This window comes from Pelobates fuscus, chromosome 2, assembly GCF_036172605.1.
Source record: "Pelobates fuscus isolate aPelFus1 chromosome 2, aPelFus1.pri, whole genome shotgun sequence".
Classification (NCBI taxonomy): domain Eukaryota; kingdom Metazoa; phylum Chordata; class Amphibia; order Anura; family Pelobatidae; genus Pelobates; species Pelobates fuscus.
This window is the reverse complement of record NC_086318.1, coordinates 175,751,993-175,770,380: the sequence shown is the minus strand read 5'-3', so window position 1 is coordinate 175,770,380 and position 18,388 is coordinate 175,751,993. Positions and strand designations below refer to the sequence as shown.

Sequence of the window (18,388 nt, the reverse complement as noted above, 5' to 3'; positions counted from 1 at the left end):
GAGTGTATGCATCTATTCAGTGTAACATTAGGGTCAGAGCACCTCCCAAAAATATTGCATTATAGAACATGTGGCATGGTATATAGAATTTTAATATAGCAGCCCTTGTTATCTCTCTTTAATGAACTGTTGGTATAATTTTAATAAATTATATATATAGTTTCTAAGTCGTTTTTTTAACTTTGGTCTTATAGCTATACAAGATAAGACGAGGTCGAACCAGGCCACAAGGTCTTCTATTTCTCTGCATGATCCTTCTGTTGATTGTTCTACACACAAGTTACATGATTTACAGTCTCGCACCCCAGTATGTTATGTATGGAAGCCAAAAATATGTAATGAAGGTAAGCGTGTTGTTTTGTTTTTGCTTTGTTGTTTGTTTTGTTTAGTACAAACCAAGTGTAAGTTCCCATACAAGAGACCTAGAAATCTCAAACTAGTCCACAGGGAACAGAGAGGGCCACAGAATAAGCAAATAACTGTATAGGGGTATCCGCATCTCTTTGTCTGTTTACTCACTGTCTCCCTATACTTATTTGTTGTCCTCATCACCTGGTTTTCATAATATGTTGGTCATTTTTAATGTTGGCAATACTAATTTAGAGAAATATTACTATAGCTCTTTTATCCTCAAAGTGTAAGAATAATCTTCTTTAGAGAGAGATACCAAAATTAACAATCCATGTACAGAATAAAAAGTGTAGACATTTCACAATCCCCAGCACACAGCATTTATTGTTGTCTATTGGAATAGCTGTATTTGTCATTGGTAAAGATTGGAAGTAAAATATTGGCAATGCATGGGAGCTATTCAGATTGAATACTATTTTAAGAGCAGAACAGATACACATTTATGATCTCAAATAATGACCACACTATACAAGACATGGTTTCATTTTAATTTAATTTAACTTTTTTATTTCAAGATCAATGGTACATTTGAAACCAATATGGGAAACTCTTCACATTATGTCACGAAAGACTGCACTGCTGATGCCCCTGAAGGTAAGAGGTCAAAGGTATATGCACAGTATTTCTGTGCATCAAATTATATAAAATATTTATAAACAGACTTGGAGGGAATAATTATCCTAGTATAACTTTGTGAGCAGAAATGTGTAGATGTTCTATTTAAGAGGCTGTTTCAGTGCATGCTATCCCTATTAATGACTTTTATGTTTAATATTCGTTAATTCTTGTATGATGTGCTACATGCCTATCAGACAGGATTAAACAAAAATCTAATGGAATTCAATGAAACTATGCTCTCCAATCTTAATATATAAACAATGCTAGAAATGTGTCTGTTTCTCTCTCTGTGATAAAAAGGCTCAATTTCTCCATAAAGCAGCCTCATAAATCCAGCAGATGTTTCCAATAGTATTATTATTATATTTATTTAATTTTATTGATTGATTTTGAGGGGTGTCATACTGACTTAAAAATCTTCGCAATATCCTTTTTTTGGAAGGATTTATGTTTAGAATTATATGATTGGTCAGGAGTATTTATCTGGTACAAAATACAAAATAGGTCTACTAGAAACATTAACATCTGTCTTAACCTCCTTAAAATCATAATGAATATAAAAACCACCATATGCATTTTGTAATCATATTTTTGAAGATAGTACAAAGTATCTACCGTTTTTATAAAAAATATTTAGCTAGACCAGTAAGACATGATAGTATTGATGTTTCTTAATCATACTCTAGCATTAACCTTCTACTTGAAGTTAGTGGGTTTAGACACCCCAAAACCAGAATGCAGATGAAACTTTATTTCACAATACACAAGACCCAATCTTATAGGTATTAGTATATCTTCATGCATCAGGGAAGGTTCTGCATTTTCAAGTATGTATGTTTTTTTTTCTGTTTTGTGTTATATATTGATACCTAATTTTCTCTATCACCATGGCTGTAGTCTTCTATTTGAATTTAGCCAAAATATTATCAGGGGTTTGGACTTAGTCATATGTATTCAAAGTACTGTGACATATGAAGGTTAGAGATGAATGAGAGCAGAATACTCAGATGACACCTCTTACCGGTACTTTTGTTATGGATAGAAATTAATGTAGGTAAAATGTCTATTTACTGTGTATACCTGTATTCAGTATTTACTTAAAATGGCTGCTAGAGCACCCCCTCCCATCGACCAAACACTTCGTGTAACAAGATTGAGTCTCCATACGGAGTAAAATCCCGGATGATGGTGACATCACACTTTGGAGGAAGTGCATTAGATAAGACACTTAACACTTGACCAATTAAATATGTACTTTCTATATTATCTTATGTTTTGCATATGATGTATTTTGTGCCTTATAAGGGGCTTGCCGCCCCTCTAAGTAAACATTCCAAAGTTTTTAATTTACCTGAAACCTGTGTCTAATTGTGATTTACTTCAGCGTGTACGCACCTTATTTTAAACAATTTGGACAGGGGCAGATATTCATACAAGCACTTGGTTTGGTTCAGAACACTTTGAGCCCTGAAATTTGCTATGCCGACTTGAAATGTAAAATCAAGACAGACAGGAATGTAGCATAGAAATAAAAATTGTGTTTCAAGACATTTCCTGGCAACTTGCTTATCCGTGCAGATCATGACTGATAAAGGGATCTAAACTCATAAATAAAGCACAAAGTGAAATGTGAAAAGTCATTTAATTTACCACATTTACCCGTCACCTTTCCATTGTATTTGAGAGGCTGCGGTCAGCAGGGCTTTTAATTCCATAACTAGTAACAGTAATTTCAAGTCCCGGTACACTTGAGAGCATGGAACTTATGCACCCATTTACAGGTAGGCTCATCACTTGCATGCCAATAACATCATGTGCACATATACCCACTGGTCCCTCCCTCTCCTGATTGCAGTTTCTCTAAACATAGCAGACCTGTATTTTACTTCATATATATTCATGTTATTAAAATAGATACGATCTTCTTATAACTGTGTGAGTGTGCAGAGTTACATGCACCATATACTTAGCCTGTAATAACATAACAATATATTAGGTGAAGATTAATGAACTGTGTATACAAGCAGTTTTGTTAAGAGCTAAAGTTGATGGATGGCTGGTAAACTATAGCTACTTATCCAAATTATAATTGTAATCAATAATGTTAAATATAATCTTGCTTGGTTCAGTAATCTAAAATGTCTTCTAAATATTCTCAGAATTAATGTTTGGCAGAAGCTTTAATTAGTCTTTCTTCATATAGTCTAAATAGAGAAAAATAATGCATTAAGCAATCTGTTTACTATTGTTATGCGTGTTATGAAGCCAATTTCACAGCTATTTAATTCAGTGCCTAATGTAAAAGAATCGGAAAGTTGCTATCCACATATATAGCATCTACCTTTACTTGCTCCAGAAAAATGCTAGTTGATTAACCCAATATAGATATATTAATATGATTATAAATTAGCCTAATAGCATATATAAACATTGTAACCATATATTTGTGAGCTAGTCAGATGCAGCTTCTTCTTTTTTTGTTTAAAGCAGTTGGCTATGAATTTGGCAAATTTTCTATGAAGGGTTTCAGATTGTGTTACCCTCTTTTTCTCTATATGGAGTGTATTTATCCCAAAAATGTTAATTACAGCTCTTCATATAGGAAGTTCCTCCTGATGGTATAGTGGTAATACATATCCTAGGCTGTACAAAGCATGCTGGTCAAAAAGTAGGTACCAAACTTTTGTAATGCTTTGCCTAGTTTTAAAGGGATCAACTTTTTCTGCACCACATATTTACAGATTTGGTGCAATTTTTTTATACTTTTCCTAGCTGCTGGCACTTTGTCTTGTCTCTTCTTCCTCTAATCACATATTGGATACCTGTCAATACCATTTAGAGTCTAAAAAATAATGACTATTGTTTGTTGTTTTTTTTTTTTTTTTTTTATGTTTGATTTCAAGATTGGTATGGATGTACTGTATACACCGTAGGAAAAAAAAATTGAAGCTGCTCGATCTGATGGGTGTTTTACTATGTTGTAAATGGTGTTTACTGGAAAATATTTATATTTGCCATTGGCATGATCACAAAACAAGGAATGTGTGAATGTGTATATATACAGTTACATCCCTAAGTATTTGGGCAGTGGCATTATTATAATGTTTGCTCACAATGGATTTGGCATTAAGTAATCACAAATTGATTGAAGTATGGACTGTCAGCTTTAATTCAATTGTAAAAAAAAAAATGAATATATAGAGGCTCAGAAGTTATTGGACAAACAAATTAAATGCGTGCGTGTATGTATGTGTGTGAGTGAGTATGATGGAACTTGTATGTTGCATTAATTTGTCCAGCAGCACCCTTATAATGCATGCATTTTCATGTGAGTGCATCCCTCTTTGATTTGTGTGTGTGTGTGTGTGTATATAATATATATATATATATATATATATATATATATATATATATATATGTGTGTGTGTGTGTGTGTGTGTGTGTGTGTGTGTGTGTGTAGAGATACACAGATATGAATCAATGAGGACTGCAGTTACATGAACATGCATGCATTATAAGGGTGCTGCTGGACAAATTAATACAACATACAAGATCTAGCATACTCACTCACTAAACCTCAAAACTCACAAAATAGAATAGTTTTTTTTAACCCCTTAATAACCCTTCACATGTATATATTTTTTTTTAAATATGACAACCTATGGTATTAAACTTGGAGTATTTTGACTCTTTTCATGCAACCATTTTACCACCAATCTATGCCAAAAAAAAAAAAAACTTTTTTTTTTTTTTTTTTTTTTTACACACCTAGCAGTTTAAGAATACATGTACGGAGAACTTTAAAGGTTACTGACAAAGAACACCCCAATATGTGTTCAGAAACATCTCCTTAGTACAGTGATACCCCTTCTGGGGGCTGAAAGACCTTATTTGGAGGATGTGCATTCCAGTTTTCAAACTTGGAATTTTCACAGATGGTCACCGTGCACCCATGTCCTATTTGGGCCATTTTTTAAGCCGGCCAATGTAATTTACCCCCATCCAACCTTACATTTTTGAAAAGTCGACACCTTAGTGTATATCAAATGGTGGTATTTTTACACTTTCCATGCACTAATTCTACCACCATTTTTTGTCAAACCTTTTGGTAATAACTTTTTTTGTTATTTTTCTCTCACATTGTCCTTTAGGCATTGATTCTCAGTTCCTGTTATGTGTTACTGACAAAGAACACCCCAATATGTATTCAGCAACATCTCCCAAGTACAACAGTGCTCCCCAATGTACAGGTTTTATGGGTTTTTGCAAACTTACAGGGGTCAAATGTAGGGCTTTCCCCTTTTCCATGTTTGCACATTGAAATTTGCAAGATTGGTTTGCTGGGCCTATGCTGCCTTTGGGACCGTATAGCAGCCCAGGAATGAAAATTAACCCCTTTATGGCATACCATTTGTAAAAGTAGACAACCCATGGTATTCAAAATGGGTATTTCCAGTCTTTTGTAGTAGCCACTTAGTCGCAAACGCAGGCCAAAGTTAGCGTTCATATTTGTTGTTTGTATTTTTTTTTTTTTTTACACAAAAACTGCACTATTACTGGTGATTTAATTGTCGTGATAAGTTTTACTGTTTTAAACATGCATATTTGTGTTCAGAAAAGTATCCATAGTATAACAATACCCCCCATGTACAGGTTTTATGGTGTTTTGGAAAGTTACAGGATCAATAGGGCCTGCCCGATTCAGTTTGCCAGATTGGTTTTCTGGGTCTGTGTTGCCTTTTGAGACCATATGGTAGCCCAGGAATGTGAAATAACCCCAGCATGGCATACCATTACATCTTTTCTCTCTCTCTCTCTCTCTCTCTCTCTCTCTCTCTCTCTCAATATGTATAATATAATTAAAGCATTTTAATTATAATACATATATAATTATAATTATTTTAATTATATATACCGTATATACTCGAGTATAAGCCGAGTTTTTTAGCACATTTTTTGTGCTAAAAAACCCCAACTCGGCTTATACTCGAGTCAGAGTCTGTATTATGGCAATTTGCATTGCCATAATACAGACAATGGGGCTGTGGGGGCTGCAGAGATCTTACTTACCTGTCTTGCAGCTCCTGTCAGCTCTCTCCTCCTCCGCGCCGTCCGTTCAGCACCTCGGTCAGCTCCCAGTGTAAGTCTCGCGAGAGCCGCGGCTCTCGCGAGACTTACACTGGGAGCTGACAGAGGGAGCTGCACGGACGGCGCGGAGGAGGAGAGAGCTGACAGGAGCTGCAGGACAGGTAAGTTACAGCTCTGCCATCACCCCTCTCCCCCCACTGAACTGCCAATGCCACTAGACCACCAGGGAAGGAGAGCCCCCCTCCCTGCTATGTATCAAGCAGAGAGGGGGGACGAAAAAAAAAAGAATAATAAAAAAAAATAATTAAATAATAATAAATAAATAATAATTAAATTAAATAAATAAAAATAATAATAAATAATAAAAAAAATTAAAATAATAAAAAAAAATTGCCCACCCCCCACCAAGGCTCTGCAACACACACACACACCACTCATACACACACACTGCACTCATACACACACTGCACTCATACACACACACTGCACTCATACACACACACACACGCTGCGCTCATACACACACACGCTGCGCTCATACACACACACGCTGCACTCATACACTCACACTGCACTCATACACTCACACTGCACTCATACACTCACACTGCACTCATAAACTCACACTGCACTCATACACTCACACTGCACTCATACACTCACACTGCACTCATACACACACTGCACTCATACACACACACTGCATTCATACACTCACACTGCATTCATACACACACACTGCATTCATACACACACACTGCATTCATTATACACACACTGTAAATAAATATTCAATTAATATATTTTTTTAGGATCTAACTTTATTTAGAAATTTACCAGTAGCTGCTGCATTTCTCACCCTAGTCTTATACTCGAGTCAATACGTTTTCCCATTTTTTTGGGGTAAAATTAGGGGCCTCGGCTTATATTCGGGTCGGCTTATACTCGAGTATATACGGTACATTTTAATATATTATACATATATAGTGCATTTTGAGATATATGTGTACATATCTCAAAGTACACTTATAATGCAATCATATATATATATATATATATATATATGTGTAATTTTACTCTAAGTGTATTTTTATATTAATATATGTATATATTAATAAAAATACACTTAGTATGACGATCGATATATATATATATATATATATATATACACACACATATTGTGTGTGTGTGTGTGTATATATATATATATATATATATATATTTTTTTTTTTTTTTTTTTTTTGGGGGGGGGGGGGGGGGGGGGGCTGGCTGCACTGTGGACACCTATTGTGGTCATATGACTCCTGGGGGTCCTAAATTGCAGAGGACGTATGAGGTACATCCGCGGTCCTTAAGGACAGTTTTTTGTCGGACATACCTCATATGTCCGCGGTCCTTGAGGGGTTAAAAGCAAAACCCAACATGCAAAAATAATAGGCATTTTGGTTGGTTTAAAATGTAAATATATTTGGATACAGGTTAGGATAGGACCTGACAAAAATGGGGTACAGTGGCATTGTGGTTGCAAACTTATGCAATGTATGGTCATATACTATATTTTGTGAGCTTTTAGTTGGTATTTAGCGACTGTGCTGGATTTTGTATGATTTAGGTGATACGTAGAAAGACAGCCCAAGGTGGCGGTGCTCTGGTTTCTTATGCCAGCGAGCAAAAATATATGGCACAACCTGTGATTTAGTGTATATCTTCGTAAATAGTTTTTTTGTGTTGATCTTACAAGTGTAAGTGGGCACAGGAGACCGAATCCAGCTATGATTGAGGTCGAAACTAGCCTGACATACTGGATTCTATAACAAGATTAAGTAATAACATGGTTGATTCATGAAATTTTCTTGTGTTAATTAGATCTGCCTGTGACTTTCTCTGGTACTAGCTGACCTAAAATATGACAAGTAGCAAAGATATTAAGCTAGAGTTTTTCAGTAGCAAACAGACCTTCTTATAACATAAAACAGATATACATATAGTGGAACATTGCAGTAAAAAGTAAAATTTATTTAAGTGGAAGAATCGCTAGTGAGAATAATGCATTATATTTAGAGGTGAAACAATGTCTTGGTAAACTGACTACAGTGACTTTTATATAATAACACAAAATAACCTGACATTTGTACATCAAAACAATGCTGTATGCGAACAGACCTCCCTGTCATGAGATGTATGAATAATGGAACCATACCAACAGGGTTATTTACTAAAGTGACAATTTAAAGTGAAATTCAAATTAACGGCCAAAGTAATTGAAATGGAAGCATAGCTGACCTAGAGAATTATTCTAGTTTGACTATTTTGACATTAAATTTGAAATTTACTTTTAATTCTCACTTTAGTGCAGAACTCTTCTGACAGTGAGCAATACTAAAAGTAAACAGGTATACAGCATACATAGAAACTGTGTAAAGAGTGAACCAACAAATCTATAAAGAATGAGAGAATAATGCTTAGGGTAGCCTGATGTACTTATAACAAGACTGTGCCTGGAGCATATGAGTACAATATAGCTAGTTGTAATGTCTTCCGTTTCTTCTTCTTCTGGTTTATTGATATATACGTCTTTTATACATTTATAGTCTTGGGTCAAAGGCTTGCGACATTAATATATGTCTGTATTAATGAAAAGTACTAATACACAATCTGACTTATGGTTTCTTCAGGTTTATTCTTACAGTTACTGATACATAATAAAACAACAAAAGATGTTACATGATCATGGATGTTCAACAGCAGATGGTAATTGCTGGACTTCTGAAGGGAGAGTTACATAGCTAGACGAGAAGAGCAACCTCGTGCAGCAAGCAGCAACAGCAAGACAGAGAGAGAGACCTTGTGTCCCTTTAAGTTAACAGACTTTCGTACAGTGTAATAATAACCAGGGTGAACACACCTGTAGCTAAACAATGGACTGAGTGGACAGACAATTGAAAAGCTAAATAATGCTAGGAAAAGTAAAAACATTTGTATAGATAATTCATCCAGAGGCTCTCAACCTCTCACTGCTCAAGCTAATGCTTCCACATTAGCCCGAGCAGCAATGAGAAGTAGCAATGGTACCGGGAGGGTTCCTTTAAATCAGCGGTCTCCAATTGTCAGTGTTTTTTTTTTTTTCTATTGGTGTTTTGTATTTTTAAATATTTGTTATACAGTCCAGCTGTATAGATGACAATGTTTTAGAACAGGTGGATATTAATATACCAACATTAACATACTAATATACTATATTAAACTACAGTAATTGTGGGTCTCAGAGGGCACCAAATAAGAAAGCACCTAAAATAAAAATTAGGAGCATCATTCTTAAATTAAGTTTGCTATGTAACTTATCTGTTCAACTAAAATAAGCATATTACATTTATCTTCTACTCCGATCTTAAATTAGGATGTGACTTAAACAAGCAGGGGTGCATAGCAAATTCAGATAAACCTATATCTTTCAAGGAGCATACCGTATATACTCGAGTATAAGCCGACCCGAATATAAGCCGAGGCCCCTAATTTTACCCCAAAAAACTGGGAAAACTTATTGACTCGAGTATAAGACTAGGGTGGAAAATGCAGCAGCTACTGGTAAATTTCTAAATAAAATTAGATCCTAAAAAAGTTATATTAACTGAATATTTATTTACAGTGTGTGTGTATATAATGAATGCAGTGTCTGTGTGTGTATGAATGCAGTGTGTATATGAATGCTGTGTGTGTATGCAGTGTGTATATAATGAATGGAGTGCAGTGTGTGTATATGAGTGCAGTGTGTATGCAGTGTGTATATAATGAATGCAGTGTGTGAGTGCAGTGTGTATATAATGAATGCAGTGTGTGAGTGCAGTGTGTATATAATGAATGCAGTGTGTATCTAATGAATGCAGTGTGTGAGTGCAGTGTGTATATAATGAATGCAGTGTGTGAGTGCAGTGTGTATATAATGAATGCAGTGTGTGAGTGCAGTGTGTATATAATGAATGCAGTGTGTATATAATGAATGCAGTGTGTGAGTGCAGTGTGTATATAATGAATGCAGTGCAGTGTGAATGCAGTGTGTATGTATGAATGCAGTGTGTATGCAGTGTGTGTATGAATGCAGTGTGTATATAATGAATGGAGTGCAGTGTGTGTATATGAGTTCAGTGTGTAAATAATGAATGCAGTGCAGTGTGTGTATGTGTGTGAGTGCAGAGCATTGGTGGGGGTGGGCATTTTATTAATTATTATTATTTAATTATTATTGTAATATATATATTTTTGTTATGTTATTTTTTTTTTATTATTATTTTTTTTTTATTTTTTTTTTCGTCCCCCCTCCCTGCTTGTTAGCTGGCCAGGGAGGGGGGCTCTCACTCCCTGGTGGTCCAGTGGATGGGCTGTAGGAGGGGGGCTGTCAGGAAGCTGTAACTTACCTTCACCGCAGCTCCTGTCAGCTCCCTTCTCTCTCCTCCGTCCGTGCAGCTCCCAGGTCTGCTCCCTCTTCAACTCTCGTGGCAACGCTCTGACCCCGCGGCTCTCACGAGAGTTGCAGAGGAAGCGGACCTGGGAGCTGCACGGACGGAGGAGAGAGAAGGGAGCTGACAGGAGCTGCGGTGAAGGTAAGTTACAGCTTCCTAACAGCCCCTGGTCCTTGTCTGTATTATGGCAATGAAAATTGCCATAATACAGACAACTGACTCGAGTATAAGACGAGTGAGTGTTTTTCAGCACAAAAAATGTGCTGAAAAACTTGTCTTATACTCGAGTATATACAGTAATTTACATTTTTGGATTTATGCATATATATTACACTCCATATGAATCTGTTTCCTGTTTTCCTTGTTCTTTAGCAATATGTCATTGTCATTAATTGTATAATTTTCTCTATTTATGTTGTGCTTGATTTAAACCTTTCCTGTAAATATGGTGCAAAATATGGTTTCATATGAGATGTTTGCTTAAATTGGATCAATTGGCCATCTCATATATGTTTCTTGACTTCTCATTAAATAACACTGTTACAAATGTTCTTTTTCTGAATTTACTTAAGTTACTATTGTATCAAAATACACTAAAATTGTAAGGTGTTCGTGTTGCTGTAAGGTACAGCAACATCACAATACTGGGAACCGTGGCAGGTACGGTAAATTCAGGACATTTCCTGTAGTGTCCCTGACCCTGTAAACAACTTACTGGGCTTCTCACTTTTACTATTCCAAATACTGCTGATATATAAAAAGGCTGAGCCTGTAGTTGTGGGCAGTGTTTACCCGATCTAAACATTCACAGGCCTCCCCTTCCTCTGGGCTGATACTTCCTGGTTCTGCCCACCAACCGCTCCCTTTATTAAGCATTCACTTAGTGGGCCCTCTTTTACAGACCTACCTGAACGTTGGTTTTGGCACATCAAAACCAACTTATACCACCACTACTATAACTCTGCTTATTGTCCAAGACTACAAATATACAGATATACACCGGTGATAAGTTAACTATTTCTCTTTGGTGTTTTCAGTGTTATTACAATTTTTATCAAATATCTATAAAAGGCATAGAAATCAGTGCTGCTTTTCTAGACTGCGCTTCCAACGAGAAAAAAATCAAAACTAAATACAATGTAAACTTAGGAGAATGCCTACCACCTGGATCTATAACGCCTAATAGCCCCAACCACCAGCCCAGCACAGCGGGTCTCCAAGCAGGTCAGAATTACACTTCAAAGGTCACTTATAACAACACGTAGCACACCAGCTGCAGAAACTTTATATATAGCTGTATATGTGCACAATTGTATTTCTTTTTGTGTCTTGCTTATATTTGATAACAAGCTCCTTATTTTTATTGAAATGTCTTGCAATATATTATTTTGCATTTTAAACTATTTTACTGTTTACAAATTTCTCTGTATATCCGTGTATAGATTCTTTTGGAACTCTTTATTGTATCAATTAATTTATGCGTTTACTATGTGGTTGCGCTTTTTAAATACGTTGTATATAAAATATCTATAGTTGCAATTTACACTGCTGCTCAATTTCTCATTAAAACCAGATTTATTTGTTTTTAATAACCTTTTCAAAAGTTCTTACATCTATCCGAGAGCCGCTGTGAGTATCCTTGTCACCGTACAAACATAACATCTATTTTAAGCTATTCACATTTCTTTGAAAATCTTTGTTCAGTAGGCATATCCATGGCTTGAATTATAATGTGACATTTATCATGCTCCTTATACTGCTGGTACGGTGTTAGCCTATCATATAGCGGTAAATAAATAATAGAGAGGGGTGGAATTGGGGTTAGATGAGGTGAAGTGCAGAATGGTGGAAAAAAACAAATAAATGAGTGTTAGAAGTGTCCTAAGGGGTTAGATAATTATGAAAACGAAATTGCTGGAGGGTGAGGAGAGAAATCATAATAGATATGTATCCTGTATTTCAGAAATATCTGCTGTATTATCTAGGTTTAGTTTATAATGGATCATTTTTATTTTAGGTTTTGCTAAGGATGGTTTTGTTTCCTCAAGGGCTTTATGTAACAATCCTTACAGAATCATTACGTATAATTCTTCATACATACATATATTCTAATACAATAATTTCACTAAATACACACTTTATATGATGTACAGCATGCTAGCACGTTAGACTGCAAAGACCACATAGGAAGTGCATAGGGAAAGAACACACATGTACTTCCAATGCTTTTTAGCAATAAAACAATACTGGAAAAACATGCACACGAAATGGTACCCTTCAAGTTGGTATCAGAGTAATACTATATGCTGACAAACAAAGATTAAAGACTACATGACTAAATAGGACATCTGTCTCCTCTAACATATCAGAGGATGTGTAGTGGCAAATATTTATTTCTTGCCTATATTTCTCTATTTTCTTGATGTGACTAATTGGCATTAGTGAGACATGTCACATTCTATTTCTAAAGGGCAGGAATGTGTCATCAGTTATTGCATACCTTTTTCTCTGATTACATAATTTTATTTCAAACTATATAATTATCTAAAATAGATTTTTTTTAATAATGAACTATATTTTTTTTTCGTGGATTTCTACTTTGACATTTTTGCATTATCTAAGGTATATTTTTAATTTTTCTTTGTCTTTGTAGTGCAGAACTAAGGCATCATTTATGCTCAAATGTAGGAAAAAAAAATAAAATAAAGAATATTAAATGTAAGTGTAGCTGCTGTTTCCAATTTTTATCCAAGTTTGATCTGCGATGTTGAGGTTTAGCACAGCAGCATATTCTTATTTTATGTATTTATTTTTGTTCGTTCTAGGCAATAGGGAAAATAAGCTTTACCTGATAAGAAAAGCAAAGCAGTGGTTTTACATTTGTTCTGTAGATATTGCAAAATTGATGCAATATCCTCCATTTATGTGACATTTGAACCCAACGCTCTACATGCCACTTGACCTTGTTTGGGTCTATTTGCGTCTTCATGTGTATCTGGGGATAGCATAGTAATGTTTATTGTTATTGTATCAGGAATTTCTCAGTTGTGCAAGTAAGGCCAAGTCCAAGGACCAACATGTGGGTTTTTCTTATTGCCATTCTAAATATTATTAAAAATGCATATGAAAATGAATTGGCAGGCTATAGTTACATAGTAATCTAGGTTGAAACAAGGCTAAAGTCCATTAAGTTAAACCTTGAAAACCCATCCTTGATTGATTGATCCAAAAGAAGGCAAAAACCCCAAATGTAACAATTCCCAATTATTCCCAATCATCCTTATTGACTGCATAATGGCATTCAGATTTATTTTCCGGTCAACAACTTTTTTACATACATGTCATTTTTATACCTTTGATTATTATGTTTATGCAAAAAAGCATCCAACCCCTTCTTAAAATATCTATAGAATCTGCAAAGACAACCTCTTTAGGTATGGAATCCCACATCTCATATCTCAATGGGTGACCACTTGTCTATTGTATATCCCTACTAATTACAAGTTAGCACATAAGATATGATTGAGATATGTATATATTTTTAAACAAGTAAACTCGTTGCCATATACAAAAAGATCTAGCAACCCACCACTGTAGAAGCTATACCATTTCAAGACAATGAGACTTAAAGTACAAGAAAAGTAAGTTGCTGCAGTCTCTGTAAACTCTCTGTAAATGGTATCTAAGGCCTGATTTACCTTACACAAGTTGCTATCATGTCAGCGTATCTCATATCTTTTTATAGTTTCTTATCATTATAAAAATGTGCATTGTTTCTATATGTCATGCCCTAATATGTCAATATATGCCATTGAATCACTTGTCTACTCTGTCGTGGCATCAAAAGTACTTATGTATCTACCTAAATGCACAGAAAAATAAAGAATGTAAAAAAAAAAAAAAAAAACGCACACAAAAAAAAGGAGGATGCATTTATAGATTGATAGATGATACAGGTATGGATATATAAATCATTTGTTCGTGAAAGGTTTATGCAAGGTTCTAAATGATAGTGACGGTTGTACAGACATGAATTGAGTGAACCTCTATAGTATTGTTGCTTTAGATTGTTTTAGTTTATCCTAGAATTTCAATATAAATTACGATTTCACCATTGCCAGCTTTTCTGACAGGATATAAAAATATGGATGTAGTCTGTTCTTTTCCCTAGATAAACAAAAAAGTACAATCTGGTGAACTGAATTACAAAACAACATTTTGCATGTCAAAAGATCTTCAATGTTTCTGAGTTATTCTCTTTTCTCAGCAAATGACCAATTTGACTTACACAAATATTCCCTTTAGATTCATTCTTTCAAAAACCATGTTTGCTTAAAGGCATGGTATTAGTTTGTTCACCTAACACATTATAGAAGGAAATTGCAGAATCCATGCTTTTATTCTTTTCATAATCACAAAGGTAAGCGTTATTTGTTGGCCCATATACAGTTGCCTTTCTATGTAGAGAGTTGGCAATTTATCAAAATTGTAGCAACATACCTCAATGTAAATACGTACAAAATAATCTGTGTATTGTGTAACATTATATCTTATTTTATTTTAATGAATTTGATGCCAAGATTAAAGCCAACCCATTTTCCATATTTGGATAAATTTAAGAACAAAGATTTTTATTTTATTATTTTATTTATTTCCATTTAAAGTTGAATTTTGGGGCACCAGAGTCCTTTTAAACTTATAATGTAGAATGTAGATTTTTAAATGTCTGCATAAATTAATATTCCGTAGAATTTTTTTGTTTAGACCCCCCAAAATATGTAATTTACCTCTAATTCAGCAGTGAGAGCGTCTTCCTGCCTCAGCAGTTTTCTAACTACGGAAGATCCTTACAAGTAATGATCTTTTTTTTTTTTTTTGTATTCTTTTTTTTTTTTATTATTATTTTTTTTTGTATTCTTTTTTATTCTTTTTTTTTTTTGCTCGTGCATAAAGTTACAGTGGATCCTGCATCGCCACAACAGCGACGGTTGCAGTACATTTAATGATACATGTTGAGTAGCATTGAAAACTGTTAAAGACATTACTTTGCATCATTTGAGGAGTTAGCATGAATTGTTATATTTAAGATATTGTAGCTAGTTAAGCAGTTAAACATAACATAGCAATTACGAGTAGACCGAGCAGTCATTTTAGATATAGGCGACCTGAGTAGATTGAAATTATGTGGCTGAAAAACATAAACATAGTAGGTATCGTAGGTAAATTAGTAGCCCTGGTGGATGGTACAACAGAGCGCATCAGCCATACAGGTACATTAAGTAAGACTTTGTTTGCCTGCGTGGGATCATTGAAGTTCCGCTCAACATTTGGGGTTATCGAAGATAGATGCACAATTTTATATTTTTAAACAAGCTAAAGGCATGAAGCATGTTAGGTACAGTGTTTAGTTATACAAGCTGAAGATATTCAGTAATAGTGCTGGTCATATAATTGTATAGAAAAATAAGATACATTGGTGCAGTGATATATCATGAATACATTCTCTTAGATTGGCTTTCACAGTAAAGATTTAACAATATTCTGCAGGTGCCTAACTTTTTGCAGATTGCACCATTTTATACTAATATAGACATCAGAACAGAGCTCTATCATGTCTGGTTACTGATAAAAGTAGAAGATTTAGGGATAGAACTGTAGCTTAGCTGTGGGAGATAAAATAAAATATTCACCCCCGGAGGCCCTTGTGGCCAAGCTCAAGCATGCGCAACAAGGGTGGCTTATCGTGGGAGCTGGATCTCGCCTGTGTATTACCCATATTGTGCGGGCTTGTCTCGGCGGGGCACCTAGGCAAAACGTCCACATGAGTCTCTATTCAGCCAGTTTCCTCTGTGTGCTTCACATGATCCTGCTGCAAGCCGGCTGTCAGGTGTGCGTCGCGGCTCTGTCAGGGCTGGCTGGAGAGAGTTGTCTGGCAGTCCGGTAGGGGAGTGCAGCTCTTTACGTTGGGGACCATTTCCCTGTCTCGGCTGAAAGGTAGGAATTTGTCTGCAGAGTGTCGCATGCCTTTACTGCGGAGCGAGTGGTGGCTTGCTGTGCCTCCTTCATTTCGCTGTCTTCTGGCCTGCTAAGGCGCTATAATGCGTGCAGGTGGCTAGCTGCTGTTGATTTTTCTGGCCAGCTGGTACCTGGTAACTTTGCTGTCAGTCTTGTGCGCGGGGAAAACACTTTCCTTCCCTCTACCTTCAGCGCACATGGCATCCGCCATCTTGGACAAGGTGCCCAGGCCGCCGATCAGGGTGGTATCGTTGCTGGGCCTTGGTTGTGTTGCAGCGGTCAGGGTCCCAGGGTGAGGACCGGGATCACCCCTACCGGTCCAAAGGGGGGGGGGGGGCAGGGCCGGTTTCGCTGAGGTTTGGGCCTCAGGTCAGGCACTGTTAGGCAGGATAGTGGAGCAGTGGCCGTCCGCCCCACTCACCGCCGGAGTAGGCCCCAACTGGGGCATCGAAGATTCCTCCTCCAGGGTACTGAAGCTCGAGGAGCCAGCCTCTCCCTGGATCCAGTGCCCCCTTTGCACCAAGGACCATGCTGTCGGTCTGCTTTTAGGTCGATATTCTTAGATTTAGAGGCTTAATGTTTAAAAGATTGCAGGAGCTGATCATTCTTGTGACCGTCCAGCTCGGCGGTCCGGCCCCGCCCCATACAAGTAATGATCTTTTGACTAATCCAGTGTGTCGCATAGTGTTGCATTTGGACAAACGCGCAGCAATCATGCTCCACAACAACGTTGAGCCCCCACTTACACTTTTGAGGCATTGACAGCTGGGAGATGTTATCAAGGAGGATGATAAAAACGCTTAATTCTCTTGAAATTGGCATTTTAAGAAGAAGGGAAAAAGCGCATTATGGTGCTCTTGGTGTTGAACGATATGCCCCTTTATTACCTTTTTTTTTTTTTATGTAATTATGGCTCAACAAGTAAATTTTCTCTTCTTGACATTTTAATTTGAAGGGGAAACAAAATCCTTTATTACCCTATTTTTTTTATTACTCATTTGTGTGCAAGAAAATACAGAGAACTCAAATAGCTTGCCCTAAGACCAGTTTGAGGGTGGAGCGAGGACCCACCGAAGAATAAGCTATTTTACTTCTTGTTCGTGGGGTTGCTGTGTCTCATGCAAAAGGAACCAGCCAGCATTTTGGATCTGGACCGCTCTTTTGAGTGGGATTAGTCTATGTAAATGGTTTAGGTTCTCTGTGTAGTGGCACAAGATGAGCTAAAACCATAGTGAGAACTGAGCGGGGAACTGCCAAATGCCAAGCTATTTGAATTGTTGCCTGTTCTCAGTATTCTCTTGCACTCTGTTTTTTGTTTTGTTTTTGTTTGCTACATTAACTATTGCTAATAAACCATATTTTCCTTTTTGTGTGTGTTTGATCAAATCTCCCCACACAGCTTGTCTGATATTTTGAATGTTTGGCTATTTGTTCTAACATTATGTGATATAATTTATATATAATGTAATTTTCTTTAGTCGGGTCATCATTTTCTTAATTGTAATGGGACCTAGGTTAATTAAGTACTGAATTACATAGAAAAAGTATGTGAACCCTTTGGAATGATATGGATTTCTGCACAAATTAGTCATAATTGGTGATCTGATCATCATCTAAGTCACAACAATAGACAATCACAGTCTGCTTAAACTAATAACACACAAAAAATGAAATGTTGCCATGTTTTTTATTGAACACACCATGTAAACATTCACAGTGCAGGTGGAATAAGTATGTGAACCCTTGGATTTAATAACTGGTTGAACCTCCTTTGGCAGCAATAACTTCAACCAAACGTT

General features: G+C 36.2%; 1 protein-coding gene across 1 annotated transcript in view; it reads left to right on the top strand.

Moving 5' to 3' along the window:
* Positions 1-18,388, top strand: part of LMBRD1 (LMBR1 domain containing 1) — a 132,057-nt gene that overhangs the window by 99,741 nt on the left and 13,928 nt on the right. Inside the window, exons 13-14 of the mRNA XM_063442972.1 lie at positions 195-344; positions 927-1,005. Coding sequence (XP_063299042.1) covers positions 195-344; positions 927-1,005 — 229 coding nt within the window. The remainder of the gene's footprint in view (positions 1-194; positions 345-926; positions 1,006-18,388) is intronic.